This window comes from Marmota monax, unplaced genomic scaffold, assembly GCF_021218885.2.
Source record: "Marmota monax isolate L192 unplaced genomic scaffold, Marmota_monax_Labrador192_F-V1.1 WCK01_AAM20220418_F8-fsc00099, whole genome shotgun sequence".
Lineage (NCBI taxonomy): Eukaryota > Metazoa > Chordata > Mammalia > Rodentia > Sciuridae > Marmota > Marmota monax.
Genome location: NW_026692126.1, coordinates 3,519,267 through 3,542,464, shown reverse-complemented (window position 1 = coordinate 3,542,464; position 23,198 = coordinate 3,519,267). Strand labels below are relative to the sequence as shown.

At 53.3% G+C, this 23,198-nt stretch overlaps 1 protein-coding gene across 1 annotated transcript in view; it reads right to left on the bottom strand.

Annotated features, from left to right (window-relative positions):
• Positions 1–23,198, bottom strand: part of Cacna1s (calcium voltage-gated channel subunit alpha1 S) — a 63,634-nt gene that overhangs the window by 6,449 nt on the left and 33,987 nt on the right. Inside the window, exons 16-36 of the mRNA XM_046465019.2 lie at positions 22,932–23,001; positions 19,969–20,101; positions 18,977–19,106; positions 18,339–18,398; positions 16,845–16,951; positions 16,343–16,430; positions 16,043–16,150; positions 13,853–13,905; positions 13,429–13,575; positions 12,757–12,958; positions 12,165–12,323; positions 10,741–10,851; positions 9,994–10,077; positions 6,615–6,671; positions 5,621–5,749; positions 5,362–5,427; positions 4,704–4,795; positions 3,927–4,086; positions 2,822–2,949; positions 1,440–1,536; positions 675–777 (exon numbers count right to left, since the gene is read on the bottom strand). Coding sequence (XP_046320975.1) covers positions 675–777; positions 1,440–1,536; positions 2,822–2,949; positions 3,927–4,086; positions 4,704–4,795; positions 5,362–5,427; positions 5,621–5,749; positions 6,615–6,671; positions 9,994–10,077; positions 10,741–10,851; positions 12,165–12,323; positions 12,757–12,958; positions 13,429–13,575; positions 13,853–13,905; positions 16,043–16,150; positions 16,343–16,430; positions 16,845–16,951; positions 18,339–18,398; positions 18,977–19,106; positions 19,969–20,101; positions 22,932–23,001 — 2,284 coding nt within the window. The remainder of the gene's footprint in view (positions 1–674; positions 778–1,439; positions 1,537–2,821; positions 2,950–3,926; positions 4,087–4,703; positions 4,796–5,361; positions 5,428–5,620; positions 5,750–6,614; positions 6,672–9,993; positions 10,078–10,740; positions 10,852–12,164; positions 12,324–12,756; positions 12,959–13,428; positions 13,576–13,852; positions 13,906–16,042; positions 16,151–16,342; positions 16,431–16,844; positions 16,952–18,338; positions 18,399–18,976; positions 19,107–19,968; positions 20,102–22,931; positions 23,002–23,198) is intronic.

Below are 23,198 nucleotides of genomic sequence, written 5' to 3'. Positions count from 1 at the left end.
GAGGCTGGCAATGGGGCATCCAACCCTTGGGTGACATGTTTGCTCCTCAGAGGCCTTGGCTTCCAGTGCCCAGAGTGCTTAGTGTCCAAGGCTGTCACCCCTGCTCTCCTCCCCAGACCTTCAATTCCCTGCCCCTCCTGTAACTCCAAATTGCTCCCCTCTGACTCCTCCCCTTCTTTTTGTTCTCCCAAAGAACCTGCCCTGTGGCTGCCTAAGACTTTTTCAATGCAGGGGTGGCTCTGATGCAGCCAGAACCCTGAGCAAGGGCTCAGGAACAACCCCCCTCCCTCTCCCCCCACACTTTATTCCTTCCCTGCCACCATGTCCCTCTGCTAGGTGAGTGAGGACCTCCAGGTCTCGTGGAGTTGAGTGTGGACTCCTGTCACTCTCCCAACCAGCTGAGCCCCTCCTCTGCCCCTGTCCAGAGCTGACCTCAGGTGCCCCAGCCCCTGCTAGCCCTGGCACTTCTCTAGCCCAGAGACACAGCCGAGGAGTCTGGGAGCAGATCCTTGGTGAACTTGCCCTGCAGAGTACTCCAGGCTCTCTCTGAGCCCTGAGGGGCAGGAGGACTTGGTGACCACTCTCTGGGCTCCCTCTGCTTCTCCCCATGGCTCTTGATTCCAGTCTTGAGCACTGAGAATCTGGCAGAATCGGTGCCCGCTGAAGGCCCTCACCTTCCGTCTTGATCTTGAGGGCAGTGCGCACCAGGGCAAAGAGTGTGGCGTTGAAAGTGACCGTGCCATCGCTGTTCAGGGGCATGTTCATGCCCACCAGCCGCTGTGCAAGCAGAGGCAGTGGTTTGTTGTTGAATTGGGATCAGAGGTCATGCTCACCCAATCTGTGGGCCCAGAGGGGATGGGACACGAGACAGGGTGTGGGCTGATCCTAGTCTCTACCTCTTTTTTGGGTCCTGCTCATGGAATGAGCAGTTTTCCTCTGCCTCAAGCTCCCACCATGCCGTGTGGTACTCCCCACATACCCGAGACCTAAAAGCAAAGGGTCTGCCCTATCATTTTGGAATACCCCAAACTGTGAGCCAAAATAAACCTTTTTTATTCATAATGTGATTACCTCTGTTTTTTTTTTTTTTTTTTTTTTTTTGGTACCAGGGATTGAACCCAGGGGTACTTAACCACTAAGCCACATCCTCAGCCCTTTTTCTGGATTTTATTTAGAGACAGGGTCTTACTGAGTTGCTTAGGGCCTCACTAAGTTGCTGAGTCTGGCTTTGAACTGGCGATCCTCCTGCCTCAGCCTCCTGAACCACTGAGATGACAGGTATGTGCCACAGTACCCAGCTTTAGGTATTTGTTATAGTGTTGGAAATCTAAACAGGAAAGTGCTCATCTAAAATGACTCCCTCAGGGCCTCAGTTTCCCTGCCCTGTATCACCTGCTCCCTTTCTCCTGGAACCGCCCCTCTCTGGCAGCTCTAGTTACCTTACATGCTACCCGGTGTGGACAGAACTTCCCAAAGCCCAGTGGGGGCTGGATCCTTCTCAGCAGGGTCACCACATCCAGATGTTTGATTCTCCCCCTGCAGGAGGACACAGATCTGTAAACCACATAGCCCCACTAGGACCTCCCCTGCTCAGAGAGCAAAGGGAAGGGAGCATGGGGCACTTCCTTAATTTCCAACTTTAGGAAGTAGGAGCCTAGGACCCTTTTAAAGGAGGAGACCCTGTTGGGATTCACTGTTGCCCAGTACCAGGAATGGAGGCTTTATTTGGGGAAGACAGAGGATCTCTTTTTGAGGGGATTCTCTTGGAGAGGGGATCCCCAGGCCTGGAGGCTGGATGTATACTAACACCTTGTTAGGCTTTGGTCAAGATGTGAGGAGCTCCTGGGCTATATTATCAGAAGTAGAGTATATGGCAAAGGAGGTGCAGACTGGTCCCCAGAGCTGGAAACCATATTTTCATTGTGACCATGAATCTCAGAAAGGGCATAAAGCACAGCAGCCGGGAATGACCAAGGCAGCAGATGTGTGTTGCCTTGGAAAAAAACCTCATTTTTGAGGATGCTATTGACTTCCTTCTTTCTCTGGTCCTGCCTGGGTTGGAAGTTGACCATTTTCTGCCTGTCTCCAGAGGGCTGAGTTAGGACTTGTGGATGGCTGGTAGAGGCAGGGAGGTTTTGGTTTCCCTGATGTAAGCAGTTTAAAGCACAGTGGCTAAGGACACCAGGCAGACCTCCCTGGAATTGTGGGGCCATTTCTTAACAACTGCATGAGCCAGGGCAACTTAATCTCTTTGAGCTTCAGTTTCTTTATTTGTGAGATTAAGATGATCAGAAAACCCATGTTATAGGTTGTAGGAATTAAATAAGATAATACATAGAGTGTTTAGTATAGTGCCTGAAACCTGGGAAACATCCAATAAATGCGAGTTTATTATCTTTCTTAAAAGGAATGTAAGAAAGTGGCACTTCCCAAGCTTTAATGTGCATACAAATCCCCTGAGGATCAGGTCAACAGAAATGAGGATTCTGATTCAGGCAATCTGGGCAGGGTTTGCATTTTAACCAAACACAGGTGTGGATGGTCATTTTGAGTAGCCAGGACTAGGGTGTCTGGTGAGATGTTGAGTTCCCCACTCCTAAGAATGTCCATTCAGAGGCTGGATGACATTTTCCCAAGAAAGTCAAGGGTCTTTTCACATGGGAGGCTTGTGGGACCCCTTCCAACCCTGAGACACTCTGATTCTCTGGGCTGGGACCTTGGATAAATGAACAGAGAGTGAGTCCTTAGGGGACACAGGGTCTCGGATGGAGGATGGACAGTTTAGGCAGTGCCCAGCACAGAGCCTATGAATTGGACTCACTTAGCTTCCGGGTCATACTCCGCCCAAATGGCCTTGAACTCATCCAGGTGATGAGGGCCCAGGATGGACCAGTCTCGTGTGAGGTAGTCAAAGTTGTCCATGATGACAGCCACAAAGAGGTTGATGATCTGCAAGAGGAGGACCAAGGGCTCCCAACCGGAAAGGCAGGAGATGCGGGCGCAGGCGGAGGTGGGAGGCATCCCTGGGTGGGGGGCTGCGGGCTCTCCCTCCCCATGGCCCTCGTCCCACATTTCACACACAAGGCGGTGTCTATCTCTTCTCTTGCACAGGCAGGTGCTGTGTTAGGGTGCCAGTGCCTGTTTTTTTAAAACCCAACCCGAGTGCCTCTTTGGGAGCTATCCCATCTCAGCCTGCCATCTGCACCTGCGAGGCACTTTGCCATCTTCTGCACCCTAACCTGTGGCCTTCTTGCTGCCTCTGCCTTTTCTGTCCAGAGTTGGGGGGAGTCCCTTTGAATCACAAGGTACTTGAACTCCTTTGTCCCTGTGAGTTCCATCAAGGCCAAGACTGGGTCTCATTCAAGTTTCTATCTCCTGTACCTGGCCCGGTGCCTGACACACATCAGATGCTCAAATAATAGTTTTGAGGGAATGTAGGAAAGAAAAAGGAATAGAGGAACAAGGTCCCCATGATGGCTTCACATGGACAGACAGCAACCCTGCAGTCTCAAAGTGACTTCATACTTTTTCTAATGCCAACTGACTTCCTGTGGGATCCTGTTTCCAGATTCTCAGCCTTCTCATAATTGGACAACAACTTTCTCTTCCAAGGAATAATTAGGCATAAACATCTTTAGAGGAAGTCCCCACCTATGGAGGGTATGACCTCATTAAATTCCTTGTGCTTACTAAATGTGTGTCTATATGCGTGCATGTTTATGTGTGTAGTAAAAACTTCTTATAATCCCTCTAGAGCAGGAAAAAGTGCTCTCAAAACAAAACCAACCCCAAGATGACCAGAACAAAGGGCACTCTAACCAGAGCCTCAGTGTCCTGGAGATGGACCCCTGGAGAGATGGAGAGGAAGAAGGCGGGTCCACCACCCTCAGCTCAGTCCGTCCCTTCTGCCCTGCCCCAGGTCTCACCAGGAAGGCGCAGAGCATGTAGAAGCTGATGAAGTAGTAGTAGGCGAAGTTGGTGCCGCAAGTGTACTCCTCGCCCGGGGCATAGTCCGACTCTGGGTCACACAACTTTCCGTAGCTGCAGGCCAGCAGGATCTCCTGCCAAGCCTCACCTGTGGCACACCTGGAGGAGAGAGGCTCCTGTCAGCCTGTGCACTCTTTCGTGGTCCCTTAGGGGGCCACCAGCCCAGCCAGGGCAGGCGTGATGAGCAGATGGGGGCTGCTGCCACAGAGGTGAGGAGGTCAGATCCTAGGTCACCGTCCCTGCAAGCCTGTCTACAGTTTCTCTCTGTGTGGGAGCCCCTCAGCTCTACCATCGTGGGGTGCTACCACTCGGAGATCAAATATAGAAAAAAGGTTTCTTGGATGGAGGGGCAAAATCGGTCCATGGTTCAAGTCCCTAGACGGGGAACAGTCAGAGTGAGCACACTGACTAAGGCGAGGCAGGCTCGAGGCCTCACCACTTTCTTGGGAGAGGCATTGGCCTCCGTCATCTCCTCCAGTGGCGTCAGAAAGAGGAATATGCAGCCCTCCATTCATTGGAGGCATGAGTGAGACATGACCGTGTGAAGCCACTTGTTCACAAATGATTAAAACCTTCAAGACGGTGACAGTAGGGCATTAAGCCAGGCAGGGGACCTTTCTGAGTGCTTGACTGTGTGGAGCTAATGCTGTCCACAGGGCAGTCAGCACAGAGCCAAGGCCAGAGGGTCAGTGAGGTGGGGGGTGGGGGACTCCTGCCTGAAAAGCAGCAGCACAGCTTGTGGGAAGGTCTGGAAGTTGTTGTTCCGGTTTATTTGGGTCCCATCCACCATGGCAATCTTCCCAAACATCTGCAAGTCACAAAGGGCTGTAGCTTAGGAACCTAGATACAAGTGTCCCCTCCGCTCATCTCCCACGTCTTTTCCTGCCTGACCTGCTCCTTGCCTTCACCCCTACCTCTCCTGAACCCTGCTCACTTTGGTCCACAGCAGGTCAGGAGCCAAATAAATTGGACTATTTTCTCAGTTGAGTAACATTCTTCCCAAAAGGCCAAAGAAAAGTAGGAGAGTGAACCATTTTTCCCAACTGCAGGCAGACCCAGGGTATTGTGGCCTGGCAGAGGGCTCCTGAGGAAGGGCCCCAGCCAAGGCCTTAGAGATGAGATCTGGCCGCTGCTGCCCATCTGCCTGCCGAGGGCTCTCCTGGGTCACCTCCAGGCTCCTACACTGTGGTATCTGGGCTAAGGAGTGCAGCCTCTTTTCTCAGCCTCTCAGGTGACCAGTTGGACCACTGGGGTGGAGGAGGCAAGGAGGTGTAGGGCCCAGCCCGCATGCTGATTAGGCCTCCTGAGGCCCACGGATGCCCCCTCTAACTTGGTCAAGATCCATTCTGTGGCCTGGGCCCACCTGCCTCTCACCTGCATGCCAATGACAGCATAGATGAAGAAGAGCATGACGATGAGCAGAGCCACGTAAGGCAGGGCCTGCAGGGCAGGGAGGGAGCGTCAGCATCAGCCGTGGGCTGCACCCACCTGCTTGCCACCCTGCCCATCAGCAGCTTGCTGGGTCCTGCCTGACCCCAGGATCCCCAGAGCTCCACCCTGGACTCAGGTTGATGCCCCAGTGGCCTCCTTAGGTAAGTGCAGTTTCCTGTCCAGTTGGGCTGGGTTTTTGCACCTGGAAGGACTTGATGAATGTCCACAGCAGGGTGCGCACTCCCTCTGCCCGACTCAGTAGCTTGATCAGCCTCATGACCCGGAACAGGCGGAAGAAGGCGCTGGAGATGCGGGCGCTCTCATCTGGGTCCTGCGGGGCAGCAGCCCCAGAGGTCAGTCTGGGGGCGGCCCCTTCAGGTGGTAGGGGCAGGGTGGGGTGGAGGTGCAGTGTGTGTGTGTGTTGGGGAGATGTCCATGGTAGGGAAGTGGTTCCACACCCTCCGCATGGCCCCTGCTGTCCATTATTTTGGACATCCCGGGGCTCATGGCTCTGGGCTGTTGGACTCGGGGAAGGGGTGGGCATGGACGCCAAGCTGTGCGGTGAGCCAGTGCTCAAGAGCAGCAGCAGGGATTCTGCCCTGGGGCGAGGCTGCAGCCAGGCCCACTGTCAGCCCTTCTAGGGCTTTCTGTTTATTTCTCCTTTGCCTCAAGCTGCCACGGAGCTTAGTGCCCTGGTGGCCCTTCTGGGCCCCTGGCACTAATGTCCTAAAGTGCAAAGATTCCCAAAAGCTTGGCCATAAGTTCAGCAGGGTCACTCCCTATTATCTCCACCCTACTCTTAGCCCCTGCCCTTGTGCCAGCCTTAGACACAAGGATAACCCTGGAAGGGAGACCCCTCCCTGCCCCGCTTCCTGTGGCCCCAAAGGCCTTGTGCCTAATGAATCATCACTGAGGTCCTTTGCCAGCATAGTCCTCTCTGGACTGTACTCCAATCTGCACAGAGGGTGCCAGAGAGAACCCTCACTCGGTTTCCCAGGGCTCCAAGGAAGCCACTGTCTCATGCACATTCTCCCACAGAGCCCCCGCCTCCTCCCTAACCCTGACCCTCAGAGGGTCTGCTCTTAGTAAGGGGGCCCTGAGTGCTGGATGCACCCCATGCGACCATGCAGCCAGCCTAAGCATGCGAGCTGCGGGGCGAGCCGCGTGCGGGGCGGGCTCATGCAGCCTGGAATTACAACGTTCCCGCAGCCTCCACCCAGGCAATACAGTCCCCCGCTGGAGGCCAGGAAAGTCTGTGGAGAAAAGAGACGAAGGGAGGGGGAGGAGAGGAGAGAGAGGAGGGACACATGGGAGGGAGGTGAAGAGAGGTGTCAGAAAGGACAGACACACAGGAGAGTTAAAGAGAGAAAAAGACGGAGAGGTAGGAGTGAGACCCCGAGTGGCTGCAGTCAGGGGCAGGGGACGGTGGAGTGGAAATGAAGCTCTGTGGGAACATGAGGGAACAGGCCGGGCCACAGGAGCAAGAAGGGAGGGAAGACTGGACACAGTCCCTCTGGACTCTCAGATGCATCCACAGGTGACAGGGTTATGTAATGCTGGGGACATGCCTGCCGAGGGCTCACTGGAAAACACCTGCTCGTCACTCTAAGTGGCCCCTAGAGCCCTGAGGTCAGGGCTGTGGCTCTTATGGAACTTTCCTGTGGGGCAAAGCTCCTCTGTGGGAGCCTGAGACCCCCCCAGCGGATGCTCCTGGCCCAGGCCCAGGACCAACGCTCACATCTCGGTGGCTAGGCCCTTAAAGACCTGGTGGTTGGGTTTGTGGGGATGACATTTTTCCTGCTTACTCCAAGCTTCTCCCTTAGGCCACATTTCATGAGAAACCCTGTTCTTGAGCTCTTGGCCGAAAGAAGTCATTGTTGAACTTCCACATATCTTCAGGGAGGTGACCCCCAGCGCCCTGGTTGTGCCGGTCGAGCACAGTGTCTTGGGCAGCTTTACCCCAGACCACCCAGGTCTCAATCCTGTCTGCATGTCAGAATCACCCCCAATTTTTTTTCCATGCCTTTTCTGGGTCCCCACCCAGGCCAATGAAGTCAGAGGTTTGGATGCACCCTAGGTAATTCTAATGTGTAGCCAGGGGATGACAACCGTGTTCTAGATCTGTGATGTCCATAGGGTGGCGGCTAGCTATGTGTGGCTATTGAATGACAGGAATATGAAATAAAATTAGAAACCTAGTTCCTCAGCTCCACTATCCAGTTCAAGTGACCAGTAGGCACATGTGGCTAGTGGCTACTGTATTGAACTGAACAGAGTGATTCTATCATTGTTGTGAGAGACGTGCTTCCAGGCCTTTCCCTTGTGTGTATGTCCTCCACAACCAAGAAAACCATTTGAATTTATCCAGGCCTCCCCTACCCAGGCCTCAGTCTTCAGGAAGTAGTTATTTTTAACTTAGGCTCGTTATATTGATTGTGTAGAATTGTCTCCTCTGACTGTGCTGGTGACTAGTGCTGCTTTTAACCACAGGGACTTTGGGGATGCTGTTTTTCCAGCAAATGTTGAGCATGGATGGAAATACACAACACACACACACACACACACACACACACACACACACTCACTGGTTTTGCCCCTCGCCAGCCCTGAGCAGATGGAGCTCTGTCTTCCCTGTCTGTTCTGTGCATGGGGCTGAACAGGGTTCCCAGTGCCCACCCCCAGCCCTGCACATCAGACAGTCGGTGTGGCAGCCAAGTCCCCAGAAACTGCAGCTGCCTGCCAGGGCTCAGTTTTCCAGCCTTGGTCCAGGGCTCCTTCCGCACAGACTCAGATTTCCTCAGTTGTAGCCGCCCATTCCCACCCCATCCCTGCCCACCCCACCCAGGCATCTCCCAGGCTGATCCTCCCCACCTCACCCCCACTCAGCGACAGGCTTCCCCGTGGCTGGCACAACCTAATGTGCTTTTCACTGAGCAGTGGGAGGCTCAGAAAGAGGCCTTACATATGGATGAGCTCCTCTCTCACTGGGGTCCCTGATGATCAAATCAGCCACTCTTAGTGTAGAATCCCACCCTTTCTAGCTTAGAAAGATGAATTCCCTTCTCCACCTGCTCTTGCCCCCTTTCCCTCCTGCTCTTGCGCTGCCCCCTGCCTGGCCTGGGATCACTGGGTACCTACCCAGAGGGCAGCTGTATTGATTTTAGTCACTAAGTCTTGGATCTCCTCCTCCCAGTGTCTTCTCCCCTTCTTCACTCTGTAGCAAGGCCACCAGAGGGCTCCACTTCGAAGTCCTTGTAGGGGACCTCTCTGGCTGAAACCCCTCCCTGACCTGCAGTCCTACCCCTCAACACAGATTCTGCTGCTGTTTCCCTTTCTCCTCCAGGGCCTCATTCTTGCATGCTGAGTCTCTTGGTCCAGTTCCTAGGTCATTCGCCTTCCTGCCAGCTAAGTTTTCAAAATAGATCCAGAGCTGGCTACTGCTCAGCACCTCCACGGCCAGCACCCCAGCCACCATCCCCTTATCTGCAGCTCTGCAGTAAATTTCTGACCGCTCTTCTTGGTTCAGCCTGGTGTCTGCTCAACCCAGAAGCTAGAATGATCCTTTAAGAACTAAAGTCTGAACATGCTTAAACCCTCCAAAGGGCTCTTTGTCTTTCTCAAAGTAAGGACATAACCATGATCTGACCCCTGTCTTCTCTCATCTTCCCCAACCTTCTCCATTCCAGCCACAAGGGCCTCCTGCTCCTCCTAACTCAGCAAACATGCTCTGGCTATAGCCCTTTGCACACACTCTTCTTGCTCTCTTCAGCACTCTGTTTCTCATACCTGCCTGACTCACGCCTTGCTTTATTCAGGTCTGATCTCAATGTCATTTAAACAATTTTTTTTTTCAATACCAAGGATTCCTACCACTGAGCTTCATCCTCAGCCCATTTTATTTATTCATTTTAAAAATTTTGAGACAGGATCTCTCTAAGTTGCTGAGGCTGGCCTTGAACTTGCAATCTTGCCTCAGCCTCTTGAATTGCTGGGATTACAGGCTTGCACCACTGCACCTGGCTCCAATGTCTTCTTGATATCATCCTCCCTTTCCCTCCCACTCCGCATCCTTAACTGCCTACATTTTCCGTTCTGTAACCTGTCACGTGATAGACCTATTTACTGTCTGTTACCCCCACAGTTTTGCTCACTGCCGTATCTCTAGCACCAAGAGCAGTACCTGACCCTCAGCTTAGTTTTAAAATCCACCACCCTGTTCAGAAACCTTTGGTGACATCCCACTGCCAGCTATGTAAAGTTCAATGCCCCTATTCCAGCCTTACCGGCCCCCACCCCCTGCATGTTCATATGCTCCTGCCAAAGCCCGAACCCTCTCTGCATGGCCCAGGCTGTGCTCTTCCTGCAAAAGCCCTGCCTTGGAGTTTGTCCCCTCTCCAGTGGCCACCTCCTCCAGGTGGAGTGCCTTTCCTGACCACCTACCCAGAGATGGCCTCTGCTTTCCTGTAACCCTAGGGTGCTGGGCTGCTCACACAATGGGTACCCCACAATTATCTACAGTCTGAACAAGTGTTTTCAGCCCCACCCCAGTCATGGCTCTGCCGGGCTGATACTCACATCGATTTCACTAAGGATGACATCGATGATGCTGCCGATGACGATCAGGAAGTCAAACACATTCCAGGGGTCTCCAAAATAGCCCTGGGAATGAGAGACGGGAAAACAAGGGTAAGTTTTGTGAAGAGGGGACTCTGGTGGCCTGCACAGGGCAGTGGTCCAGTGAGATCTTCTGGGACGGACCAAGGTGCAATGTCCACGGTGCTGCTTCTCTCTGGGGCTGTGTGGGCCAAGCCAGCCAACACCCTTCTCCTCTTGGCACTTTAGTCTCTTCCCCTAGAGTGTCAAGTGGTTGGGAGAGTTGTTGGGGACTAAGGACTTGGGGTCCTGATCCAGATGGGGAACTCTTACATCCCTGAGCCCCTCTTAAAGTCCTGGCAGGTTTGGGAAACCAGAACCATCAGTGGGTGGCCTGACTGGGCTGGGCTGCTTGCTGTGGGAGTGGACTCCAGAACCAAAGAACCAGGGCAAGATGCCCCACGGCCCTGGGCCTGTGCTTCAGAAGCTGAAGCGAAGGTGAGGAATTTAAGACAGGCTCAAAGATGGGGCAGAAATGGGCACCTATTGTGTCATCTGTCGCTTCTGGTGGCCTGGAGCTTCCCGTGGCCTGTACCTGACAGTGGCTGTGGGCAAAGCGGTGAGCAGGTGGGGAGCAGAAGTGCTGGACCAAGGGGCTTCAGCAGTGAGGAGACGGGGAGGGTGCTCCACGGGAAGCCCACCCAGACTGGCCACAGGGCAGGCGCTCACCCTGGCCTTGAATGCCATGAGCTTGAGGACCATCTCCAGGGTGAAGATGATGGTGAAGGCCACGTTGAGGATGTCTGAGATGTGGTTCATCTCCTCTGACTGGTTGTAGTGCTGCAGAGGGGACAAGGGAGAGGTGGGCCATAGGGCTGGGCTTGCCCAGCCTGCTGATCCCATTTTAAGAGCTTCCATCCTTCCTGGGAGCCCTCCACCCATTCTTGGGTCCCCTTTCTACCTTGTTTTAGCTCAGAAAACTAGGAGCCTGCTTTAGTGATCCCCTGAATCCCACCAAGTTTTCAGAACATTCCCTGCTTACAAAAGAGAGGGTGGGGGGAGGTTCTGCAAGTTCAAGTCCAGCTGAGTATGTTCCAGGGTTGCAAGGCCAGAGCTCACTCATATATCTGTCTTGGGTGACCAGGGTGTCCTGGGTATCCTCCAGGCAGGGCTCTGTGATAGGTTCCATGTAGGCATTTGGGCATAGGACTAGGAGACAAGACCCCTGGGTCCTGAGGTTGGCATTGTCACTAGCTGGTGGGAGACAGAGCTCACCAAGCTTGCTGTACCTGCATGCTGTCCCTAGTGGTGTCAGGGTATTTAAATCAACAACTCGCCCCCTTAACCCACTGCTATGCCCCCCTCCCCCCCTTAAATCCATGGTCTTAGAGATTTCCCTGGGAATCTCTTCCCCCTTTCTTAGAAAGTTGATGAAATCCCACCTCTTCCACAAGGCCTTCCCAGGTTGGTCAGAAGGATCTGATGGCTGTTCCCACCCCTCCAGCCTTGGTGGTGCTGCCCAAGTCTGCTGCCTGACTCAGCCCCAAACACAAGCCACTGTTCATGATCCTCTGTGTGGTCGGGGCCTGCTAACTCAGTGACTCCATATTCTCAGGACCAGGCGCTGTGTGGTCTTATCATGGGGTGTGTCTTGGGCTCCTAGGGGCGGGGAGCCTGGCTGTGCAATTCTATTTATATAAGACTTATATAAGGATTACATGCTTAATTAAGATTTGATAAGGCTGCTGCTGATTAGGATATTGTCTATAAGGGATGCTCAACTCCTAAGAGAGACACCTGTTCTGTGAATACTAAACCCAGTTTTCTTGGGACCAGAGCCAAGATTCCAACCAACTCAACCATCTAGCTTTGCAACCTCAGAAGAAAAACAGAGAAAGCGCTTTCTACTTCCTACACTTCTTCCTCCTGTTTGCAGAATCACCACACTATTTGTATGTTCTGAATTGGTTCCTGAATAAGCCATAGTGCCTGGTGACGAATCCTGTGACCAGTTTACTTCTGTGTCCTGCCCAGCCCCTCACCACGCAGTGCCTGGCATGATAATGTCTATTGGGAGGAACCAGGAAATCCCATCCTACTCACCCTGGCCTACCTAGGGCCCAGGTCCCTTGTGTCCTGGGAGGCCCCCTTACCTGCATGCCCAGGCAGATGGTGTTGAGCATGATGAGGGCAAACATCAGGTATTCAAAGTAGGAGGAGGTGACGACGTACCACACCTGGTACTGGTATGGATTTTTGGGGATATAGCACCTCAGTGGGCGGGCCTTCAGGGCATACTGCACGCATTGGCGCTGGGACACAATACAACAGGGTGGGTTAGCACCAGGAGCCTGCCCGCCCCCCAACAATGCCACATCCATGGGCTTGAGGGAACCCTAAATTCTGTGAAGGCAGGAGGAACCATGGCTGGGGGACTGCATGGGTTATTTAGAGAAAGAATCCCACTGGGATCCTTGAGGTACCATAGTCAGTTGTAACCATGGCTCTTTCTTAGCCCAGGGGTTCTGAAGGGCTTCCTCTCTCTGAGCATCATGGGGGTTCATGAGAGGATCTCCAGCTTGGTCAACTAGTATGGCTTTAGGTTGGATGTGGTGTGGAGTGCGTGGAGGTTGGGGCTGGGCTTAAGTGGAGGTTCTGGGGTCACTCTTAGGACCCTCTTGACTGGCCAGAGGCTCAGGGCCTGTAGGGGCTCTGTTCTCCATCTCTAGCAGGCAACCCAGGCACCTGGTTCTTGTCCAGCTCGCAGTTCTTGTACTCGGTCTCCCCCTGCTCCTGGAAGGTGACAATGACAAAGCCCACAAAGATGTTCATCATGAAGAAAGCAATGAGGATGATGTAGATGATGAAGAAGATGGCCATCTCCACGCGGTTGTTGTAGATGGGGCCTGTGTCTTCCTTATTTGAATCTATGGCCTTGTACAGCAGCCTTGGGGTGGGCAGAGAGGAGGGGATGAGGGCCTTGGGTCATGAGGCAGCCAGCCACCCAGGAAGGGTAGGAATTACTCCACTGGCCACGGGGAACCCAGGGAACTTTCTGAACAGTCAAGTGATGGGAGAGAAGGAAGGACAGGGCCAGAGCAGGCTGGAACCATCTGGGAATGGTCCTACCCTTCTATGAAATGCTCCATCGATGGCTAATCAATCACTAGGACACCCCTGTGGGCAAGAGCATATCCCTTCGGGGGATTGGGCACATTTTGTTGGAGTCTCCTAGTCAGGGACCCTTTGTAGTGACTAGTCAACACAAGTCCTACAAACCATCAAGGAGCTGGTGGGGTTTGCTGAGCATTATCACAGGCCTGAAAGGTGCAGTGGGGGCCATGGGAGAATCACAACTGGCTCCTGGCACTGCCCTGACAGTGCCTGTGTTGGACCTGAGCCTCAGGCTTCACTCACTGGGGCCATCCCTCGAAGGTGGAGACCGTGAAGAGTGACATCATGGCTGAGAGCACGTTGTCAAAGTGGAAGTCGTTGTGTATCCACTGGCGGGGGCGCAGCTCTATCTGTGTGGGATCCTCATCCTTGTACACGTAGTAGTAGCCCCTGGTTCAGGGAGGCCCAGTCACTCCACTGAGTGTGGCTGGGCTTCCTCTGCCCCACCCAAATCTTCTGAGTCCTGAGCAGTTAGTGTACAGGAAAGACACCATTGGACACCCTCTCCCCACAGCTGCCCAAGGAAGGGGGCGTCTATGAACTTGTCTCCTGGGTCTAATAGCTCAGGTCTTCCAGTTCCCAGCCCGAAGGGCCAGCGTGCCCCATATATGAGGTCCCTGCAGCAGGACCCTCCCATGGTGCCCCTCAGCCAGCAGAGCATATGTACCTGCACTCTTCTTCTGTCATCTTGGATAAGTCATTGCAGCTGAAGAACTTCCCCTACATCCAGGAGGAGGGAAAGATGGAGACACGTTGTCATGGAAACGGGAGAGGAAAGTGGGCTACAGAATCATACAGTAAGGCCATCTGGAAGGAGGAGCCTCCCCTTCCTCTCAGAGGGGTGGCCTTGCCCTTGAGGCAGGCCCCCGAAGAGTCTTTCTCCTTCACCACCCTCTGACTCCAGGGCTCTCCCTGGCTTCCCTAGCCAGACTAGCTGCTCTCAAAGGTGAGAATCCAGCTCTTTAAGTGAGCATTTGCTGAGGCCCCAAGGAATGGAAATAGGAATGCAGCCCTGGTCCTGCTCCTCCCCCTTGGAGAGGGGAGACAGAGCCCCTCACCTCCCACTGCTGAAGGAGCCCCCTGTGTTCTCCCCAGTGAGCAGCAGGGAAAAGGTCTTCCCCACCTCCCGCCTCCCCTCTCCTGCCATAGGCTGGCCCCAAGGGCCACTGTGGAAACAGGAGCTGCAGAGATGGACCCTAGGTGGGCTCTGATGATTCAACTTGTCCTCAAAGTGGGACAGGGGCCCCTAAGGCCTGAGTAGGGGACTCTGGGGTCCCCCTAACATCAATGAGAGCACTTTCTCTTTTTGTCTATGTCACCTTTGGATACCTGCAAAAGATCCGGTTTGAATAGAGGAGTTGCTTCCTAGGTCTGAATGTGGCTCAAATGAAGTTTGAAACCCACAGATTCTCGTTCAGGCCCTCCAAGGCCCAAAGAAGGAAATGCCATCACTGAAGACGCAGGACTCGCTGAAGTCAGCTGCCCTGCCCCTGTGTGTGGCGGGGCTCCCACCACACCCCCTCTTTAGGATTGCTGGAGCAGAGCTTGGGATAACCCGGGGGTGTTGTGGGGGGAAGGTGGGGAGTGGAATAACATGAAATGCATGTGACAGGTTTCCAGAGTAAAATGTGACGTGCGTGACCAGTGTGTCCTATTAGCTGGGCAGGCAGGATCTGAGGGCTTTTGATGAGAGATGAAAGCACAGAAGTTGTGGTATTGAGGTGCCATTGCTCTTGCCCAGAAGGGACATGGCAGCCAAAGGAAGGGCAGCCCCTCCCCCAACATTCCTTCCAGGGCAGTGTCTGGCGGGCTCCTATGTGCCAGGCCGCAGGTGGGGCTCCAGGGGAAGGGATGAGTCTGGCATGGTCTCTGCCCTCAGTGGGTCCTGGGACCCCCAAGCCTGACAGAGGAGAAAGGGGGGATAGCCCCTTGCCACGACTGGAGGCAAAGACCACATGGGCTGTCCAAATGTCTAGATGGTGTAGTTTTTTGCCCCTGAAGGTCCTCTAGGAGCCCCACCTTAACTATGTTCACCAAATCCTGTTCCCTGCCCTCAAGGAGGAACATGTGGTTTATCTTGTGACCTCCTCAACCCTAGCAGAGGCCCCGGCCCCATGTATGGGATGACGGACGCTTCGTATGCTGAATGCATAAATACCATTGTGTACCTAAGACTCACTGAGGTTATATAATCATGACTTTTCAAGGACCATGCTTTGGGGACAGGAGTGGGTTGAGTCATGACAAAGAGTATCAAGGGTCAGTGGAACACTCAGATGTCAGTTTCTGAGTATGGCAGGTGACCTAAGAGCCAGAGGCATCTGGAAGCCAGAGTTTTGTGGGAGGGGACATCTTTGTGGGGCTGATTCCTAGGGAGGAGCTGAGTAGTTGTGTTTACCCAGGAAAATGAGCCTAGAATAAGGCCAGCTCCAGACATGAAGTGAAGGACAGCCACTCCAGAAGCTCCTGGGAGGCTTGGCTGATGCCAACTGCCCGGCTGGGTTCATGGGCTGCAGAGCCCTGCTGCACCAACAGAGCTGGAGGTGGTGGGGCGGGGCGGGTGGTGTGTTGTAACCGGGGCCTGGTAGGGTAAGAGGAAGTGGCTGAGGTGGTGAGGGGAAGGAGTGACCGCAGGGGGAAGAGAAGACATAGGCAACGGTGGCCAGCAGAGCCACAGGCCAGCCATGGGCATCACTTAGGAAACTGGATCTAACCCCCAAACTGTGCATTTAGGGAACATTTGCTTTCACAATTTGGGGCTCCCTCTGCTTGGGAAAGAAACCCATTGGCGCCTTTCATGGCCTGAGAGAGGCCCCAGGTGGGGAGGGGCAAGGCTGCCCAGGCAGGGGGGCCTCACCTTGAAGAGCTGGACCCCAATGCAGGCGAACATGAACTGCAGGAGTGTGGTGACCAGGACGATGTTCCCGATGGTGCGGATGGCCACGAAAACACACTGCACCACGTGCTGGGGAGAGAGGGGCCCGATGCGGGGCCAGGCCTACACCAACTGCATCCTACTGTCAGCTGGGGGGACAGTTCCCAGGGAAGCATGGCTTCTCCAGCCTCTTCCTTAACCCCCGTTTGGCCAAAGAGATGGACCTGTGCCCCAGCCAGGCTGGACAGAGTTTCTGGAACCCTGCTGGGGTCCCTCTCTCACCTTCAACCCTTTGGCTCTATTGATAGCTCGGAGGGGTCGAAGCACCCTTAGCACCCTCAGAATCTTCACCACAGAGATGGCGCTGGACCTGGGGGAGGCGCAGGGGGTGGGGCTGAGGGCAGCCTGTTCCAGCCAGTGGGGCCTCCATGCACCTCCTGCCTCTAGCTCTCCACACAGCTGCCATTGGTGGGCCTTGCAGCAGGACACAGGCTTTCTCTGGGTGGCTAGAGGTTCTGTCTCTCCCATCAGGCCAGCAGGGGCTGTACTCCCCATGGGGAGAATTGGGGGCGGATTTCTCCTCTCTGCCTCCCTTCTCAGTTTCCAGGATAGGGCTTTGCTCATATAGCACTGCCCCTTCAGTTCAGCTGGGGACAACCAGGAAACCCCCGACCCACGTCCCTGAGAGACCCTCCTGCTGCAGCATGGGGTGGTATTCCTGCTTCAAAGACCTGGCACAGAGAAAGTTGGGGGCATGCCCAGGGTTGGCCCTTGCCCTGCTCACTCTAGTCCCATGGAGATGAGAGAAACGGCCACCACCAGCAGGTCCAAGATGTTGAAGTAGTTGCGGCAGAAGGAGCCTTTGTGCAGGAAGGCCCCGTAGGTGGTCATCTGAGGGGAGAGAGGCAGTGTCCTGGGTAGCGAGCCTGGGGAGCAGGTCAGACACTTCCCTGCCTTGCCTCCCAAAGAAGGGCTCCTTGGCTCTGTCTGCTCAGGAGGAGTGAGTATAGAGACAGCCTGCCTGCCTGGGAGTCTCTGCCACTCCACTCCCTCCCGAGGCCTAAGCGCACCCTCTGCTCATGGCGGAAGCACCTGACTTGTGCTGGGCTTGCCTCTCTGAGCACAAGCCCTTGACTTCACATACCGTAGGATGTCCAGGCTCCTGCCCTGCGGCCCTCCTCCCTCTGAGGGGCAGGACCCAGATCCTCTCCCCTGGAAAGTTTTCTTGGAATGTTCCTCTGCTCAGGGATTGCTATGCTGGGTTCGACTGCCCTTTGAGGACCCCAGAACTTACCAGCCCCTTCTCTCTGCACCCCCTACCTACCCTCTGCCTTCTGGCTTCCCTCTCGACTTCTTATATTATACTCCCTTAAGGTCCAGTTCAGGGCCCTGTATGATTTTTGTCTTGTCTTCTCAGCTCCAGTAACCAGGTTTCCCCCTGGGTTTATGGAACATCTCAACCCAAAGAGGCCACACTGTCCTCTCCAAGAATGTCCCCAAATCTTACAATGAATTTGCTGCTCTCTGTCCTCTTGGATTTCCCTGGTTTTCTCTTCCTAATGAAGTCCTGTCCAACTTCAAGGCCTAGCTCTTATGCCCCCACCTCCACAAAGTCCTCTTTGACCTTGGGAATCCACTGTCTCTGCTCAATTCATTCAGTAGTTGAGGCCCTGAAATAAGGGCCATCCCACAGTCTGCTCTGACGGCTGCCTCTCCTCTCCTTGTTGGTGAAGGTAAAGGCTGGGATGAGCCCTCCCTCTGCCTGCACCCCCAAAGCCCACTGCACGGTGATGGCTTCAACTCAGTGTGCCCACTTCAACAAGTGGGCAAGTGGGGATTTGCTATGGATAAGACATGAACAGTGTGTGGCTGCCAGAACCCCAGGCTGGGACAGTGGTCACTCCCCTGGGGACTCTTGGGAAGTCAATAGTAACCAAGGTCTAGGAACAAATTCTAGCTTCCCTGATCTACTCTTAAGCTCAGTGTGCCACAGGCTTCACAGACGCGGGCTGTACTCTGCTGGGGTGGCAGGCCACAGGTTGGTTGTACTTCCTGTCTCCAGCCTTCCCCCGGCTTGTGAGCTGAAGATCTATCCCGTTTCCTGGGTCCTGTGAGGCTTTCCTGTGGTGACCTACTTCTTCCTGTTTTCTCCTGCCCCTTAGTCTAGGCCCTGAGTGAGGTCAGCGTAAGAAAATTGGATTCACATCAGGGAGGGTCCCATTCCCTGGCCCAGAGAAGCCCTGAGCCCAGGGCTGGCTGTCCATCAGCCTCTACTTACCTTGAGGACAATCTCCACAGTGAAGACGGAGGTGAAAGCAATGTCAAAATACCCCAGGATCTGGGTATGGGGTGGGGGAGGAGCAGCAGTGAGAGGAGGGATGGAGCAATGATACCACCACCACTACCACCACCATGACCACTATTACCACCACTACCACCACCACCACCATCACCACCACCACTGTCGCCACCATCACCACCATTACCACCATTCACCATCATCACCACCATTACTGTCACCATCACCATCACCACCATGACCACCATTCACCACCACCACCATCACCACTATCACCATCACCATCACCACCACCACCACCACCACTACCGCCGCTACCATCACCACCATTACCACCATTCACCATCATCACTACCATTACTAGCATCATCACCATTACCACCATCACCACCACCACTATCACCACTGTCACCACTACTGTCATCTAAAGCACTCAGTAGCCACAGCCCATCCTACTCCTGTTGTGACAGTACTGTCTAGGAGGGGCGGAGGAGGCAGTCTGGATCTTTAGGAGCTTAAACTAAGAAACATTGCTTTAGCCACAGAGAATATGCACTTGCACTCTGGGCACCAGAAGTGTGGGGATGGCCGAGGCCTGGCATGGGGGCCCCTATCACCTGGTTCCGCACAGACTCAGCCCGGATGGGGTCCTCAGCAGCCAGGGCAGCACTGCTGAGCAGGATGAAGAGCAGGATGAAGTTGGTGAACCAAGTGGCATTGACGATGCGGTGGCACAGGACACGGATCCTGGCAGGACAGAGTAGGGAGGCAGGGGTGCTGTGAGCTGCTAGTAGTTTAAGCCCCATCAGCCACCGTCCTGAAGAGGGACAATGGCTCCTCTCCCTTTTCCCCAGGCAGTAGAGAAGGATAGCCTTGCATTTTATGGTACCCTGACTGAACAGGAGGGGATTCTGCCTCCCAGTTAGTTCCTTCTGTCTCTGTCCCATATTCCCATGCAATCCCTCCACCATCTGCCCCTTCTCCCAATGCACCACCACACTGAAGTTTCCCTGCAAAAAGGATGGGGCAGGCTGAACTCCATCCATGATGGCAGGCAGGTGACACTCTGTAAGATCTAGAGTCTGTATATCTTTGTGTGTGTGTTTGTGTGTGTGTATGTGTGTGTGTGTGGTGCTGGGGATCGAACCCAGGGCCTTGTGCATGCAAGGCAAGCACTCTACTAACTGAGCTATATCCCCAGCCCTAGAGTCTATGTATCCTAAAGCTGTAAAATTATGAAGCCAATACAAACTATAGCATTTCTCAGCTCATGCACAGTGATGTCTAAATCTGCTCTTAGCAAGGAGCCAATAAACACGGTTCTTCTAGGTGTAACTGATACTGGTCACTTATTTTTTAAATCCTCCTCCCAACCCACCCCCAGTGTTGGGAATCAAACCTAGGGCCTCGCAAGTGCCAGGCAAGCACTCTACCACTGATGCCCACCCCAGCATCCTGAACAGGGCACAAGATGTTAAGCTAAAGGAATGAGCTTCTCTCAGTGTAGCTGTAGGCATGGAGAAATAAGAAAAGGTCTTTTAAGGGCAGAGAATGGCTCTCTCTGGGAGTCCCATGGGTCACCCCACACAGCAGACAAGGGACCACCTACTTATTGGTGGGGCTGAAGATGAAGAAGGAGCTGGCTTCTGGGATGGGCACTGCCTTCTCTTTAAGCTGTAGCTCGGCCAGGGGGCGTGGTCGGGGGCTCACTGGGATTTCAGGCTCATCTTCCTCGTCATCCCCTGTGTGGAGAGGGGGAGATATTAGGGTGTCTTCCCAAACTTTGCTTCATCTTTGGCTTCTGTGCTCAGAGCCCTCCTAGGGGTCCCTGCAGCCAGCAAGCAAAGTGGGTGGCAAGCCAATATGGGACTCTAGGACATTAGCAGGGACTAGCCTAGGTATCTCTCTTGCTCTGCAGGGAGCAGACTTGAGCTGTCAGGGGTCTGTGGGGAGGACCCAGAGTATTCTGGGAGTAGATCCAGGAACAGGCCCAGGAGTCTTTGTTGCTGCCCTTTCTGTCTCAATACTGGATCATCAACACCATGAATGCATAGTAGCTGGGGAATGGGGTGAGGGGCTGCTTCAGGAGACTTGAATTCTGTCCTCATTCTGCCATTGACTTGCTGTGCAGTGCTAAACAAATCTGTGCCCTTCCTGAGTTTCAGCTTCCCAATTTGTTCTTTTTATTATTATTATTATTTTCTTTTTCATGGTGCTGGGGATTGAACTTAGGGCCTGGCACACGCTAGGCAAGTGTTCTGCCACTGAGCTACATCCCCCAGGGGCTTTCCAATTTGTGGAATTGGCCTGTAATCCCAGTGACTTGGGAGGCTGAAGCAGGAGGATCACAAGTCCAAAGCCAACCTCAGCAACTTAGCGAGGCTCTAAGCAACTCAGTGAGACCCCGTCTCAAAATGAAAAATCAAAAGGGCTGGGGATGTGGCACAGTGGATTCAATCCTCAGGACCAAAAATCGAAATAACAAAAAATAACAACAAAAAAAAAAGTTTGTGAAATTGACAAGGGGCAGGAAAGTTGTTAAAAAAAATGGAGTCGTTGGTCTCTCTCCTAGGATTCTAAAAATAATAATTTGAGAGAGGAACTTCCTGCATGTTAAAAAAAAAAAAAGCAACCAACACTTCTTGAGCTGCAGCCCAACCTCAGGACCAGGGCAGGAAATGGGGTGGAGGAGGGAGGGAGGGAGAGGAGGATACAGACACTGACAACACATCCAAGGTCTCAGGGCCTCTAGGGGGAGCTGAGGGCCTGAAGTCCTCTGCTCCTGGGCAGGAGTCCCAGGGATGGTGCTGGGGCTGTGCTAAGCAGGGAGAGTGCTGGAAGAGGGGTTCCCTCACCCTCCACCTTCTCTCTTCTCCCACCGGCCCTGGCAGAGACCCTCAGTGCAACTCGGTGAGACCCTGATTCTGGATTCTGGTCTCCCCATTGAAGACGCCTGAGGGTTCTCATCCATCCAAATCCCATTCTCTCTCCCCTCCATTCCTGAGAAACTAGAGAGAACTCTTGCTTCTTCCTCTGAATGTGTGTCCTAACCTGACATTTCCTGTCCTGACTGGACTGGCAAGGACCCCAGGGGCACACTTTCTGCTTAATTATAGAGACCTATTAATTCTTAGAGTTGCATCTGGTAGCATCTTTGCCTCCTCTCCCTTCTAATTCTCTTTTCTGTTGTCTGTGCCCAACTTATTTCCTTTAGTGTACGTATCTTTTGTTGTAGGCCATTTCAAATTCTTTTTAAAATCAATTAATTAATTATTTTGGTACAAGAGATTGAACCCAGGGGCGCTTAACCACTGAGCTACATCCCTAGCCCTTTTTATTTTTTTATTTTGAGACAAGGTCTCCCTAAGTTGCTTAGGGCCTTGCTAAGTTGCTGGCTTTGAACTTGCGTCCTGCCTCCAGAGCCCCTGAGATCGCAGGGGCCCAGCTTAAATTATTTTTAGAAAGAAGGTAGATATAAACACAATCCCTCCTCTTGCTAAGACCTCTCCTCCAAACACCCAGCCCACTCTCCCTGCCCTCCTTCTCCTCTGCAGTTCCCCTCAACTTTCCTACGTCAGCCAGTCTCCACCCGCTCTCTAGCCACCCCCTTCTAATAGATGACACCTGTGAGGTGAGACAATTCCAGATGAATTATTCTAAAACTCCAATCTTCATTTCTGGTAGATACTGGAAGAACATTTTATCAGTCTTACTATACCATCTCCATTCAACCCACATTTCATTTCTCAAAATCCTTGCATATATTCATTCATTCATTTTACTGAGCACCTACTCTGTGCCAAACACTGTGCCACCCAGAACACAAAACTTCCCCATGGAGCTTAGAGTTATTGGAGCAGATGGTCATTGGCTGATTCCACAAAGGGACAAAAAATTGCCCCCATGACCCAGTGCTCTATAGGACCCATGAGTGAGCTGAGCAAAGCCTGGGAGCTTTTGGATACCAGAACTCTTCCAGGTGGACTTTTAGGATTAATCCAGCCTGATTCAGCTTCCTCCATGTGTCTTCTCCTTGGTCCAGATGGGTAGGATTTCTGGTTATGTGCATTTAGATGCTCAAAGTTCATCCATAGCTGTGTGTAATCCCCCCTTCCCATCCCCCCCTTCATCTTTCCTTTTGGATTCCACACAATGCCAGTCATGGTGAGTGATCTGCTCCATCCCCACATGGATGGGTGTGTATGCTCTCATTGAGGGTCCACTCTGTGTGACTACTAGGAAGGTCATATGTACCCACCAGTCTCTGTGCTTTCAAAACCAGGTCCTCAGCACTGAAGCATGCATTCAACACTCAACAAAAACTTGCAGAGGTAAACACAAATAAGATGTGTGAATTTTTCTACTGTGTGTGTTGTAGGGAGAGATGAGCTGGCAGATAGATGGCTTATTTGCAAGCTTGGGTAAGGAAGGGACGTCTCCCTGGTCCTGACCTCCACATGGAGGAGTTCGAGTAGGGGACATACAAAATATTGCCCATGGGGAAAAGGTGGCACCAGCATATGCCCCTTTAATCCCATCACCCTGCTCCAGCCTAGGCTCGAAGATCCTCACCTGGGAAGTCCGCTGAGGGGTAGGGATCCTTCACCTCATTGACATTAGATTCAAACTCATCAATTTTCAGCTGCAGGAAGGAACATAATAAAGAAGATGGCAAAGCACAGCTGCAGTTGCATGTCCTGAGCACGTGCTGGGGACCAGGGTAGCATTCAACCTCCATAATCCTCTGTAGCCTGAGGGACAGGTGATATTGTGGTCATCCCTGTCTTGCAGACCAGAGCCCAGGCCCAGCAAGGTCAGACAACTTGCCCTGCCTCCATG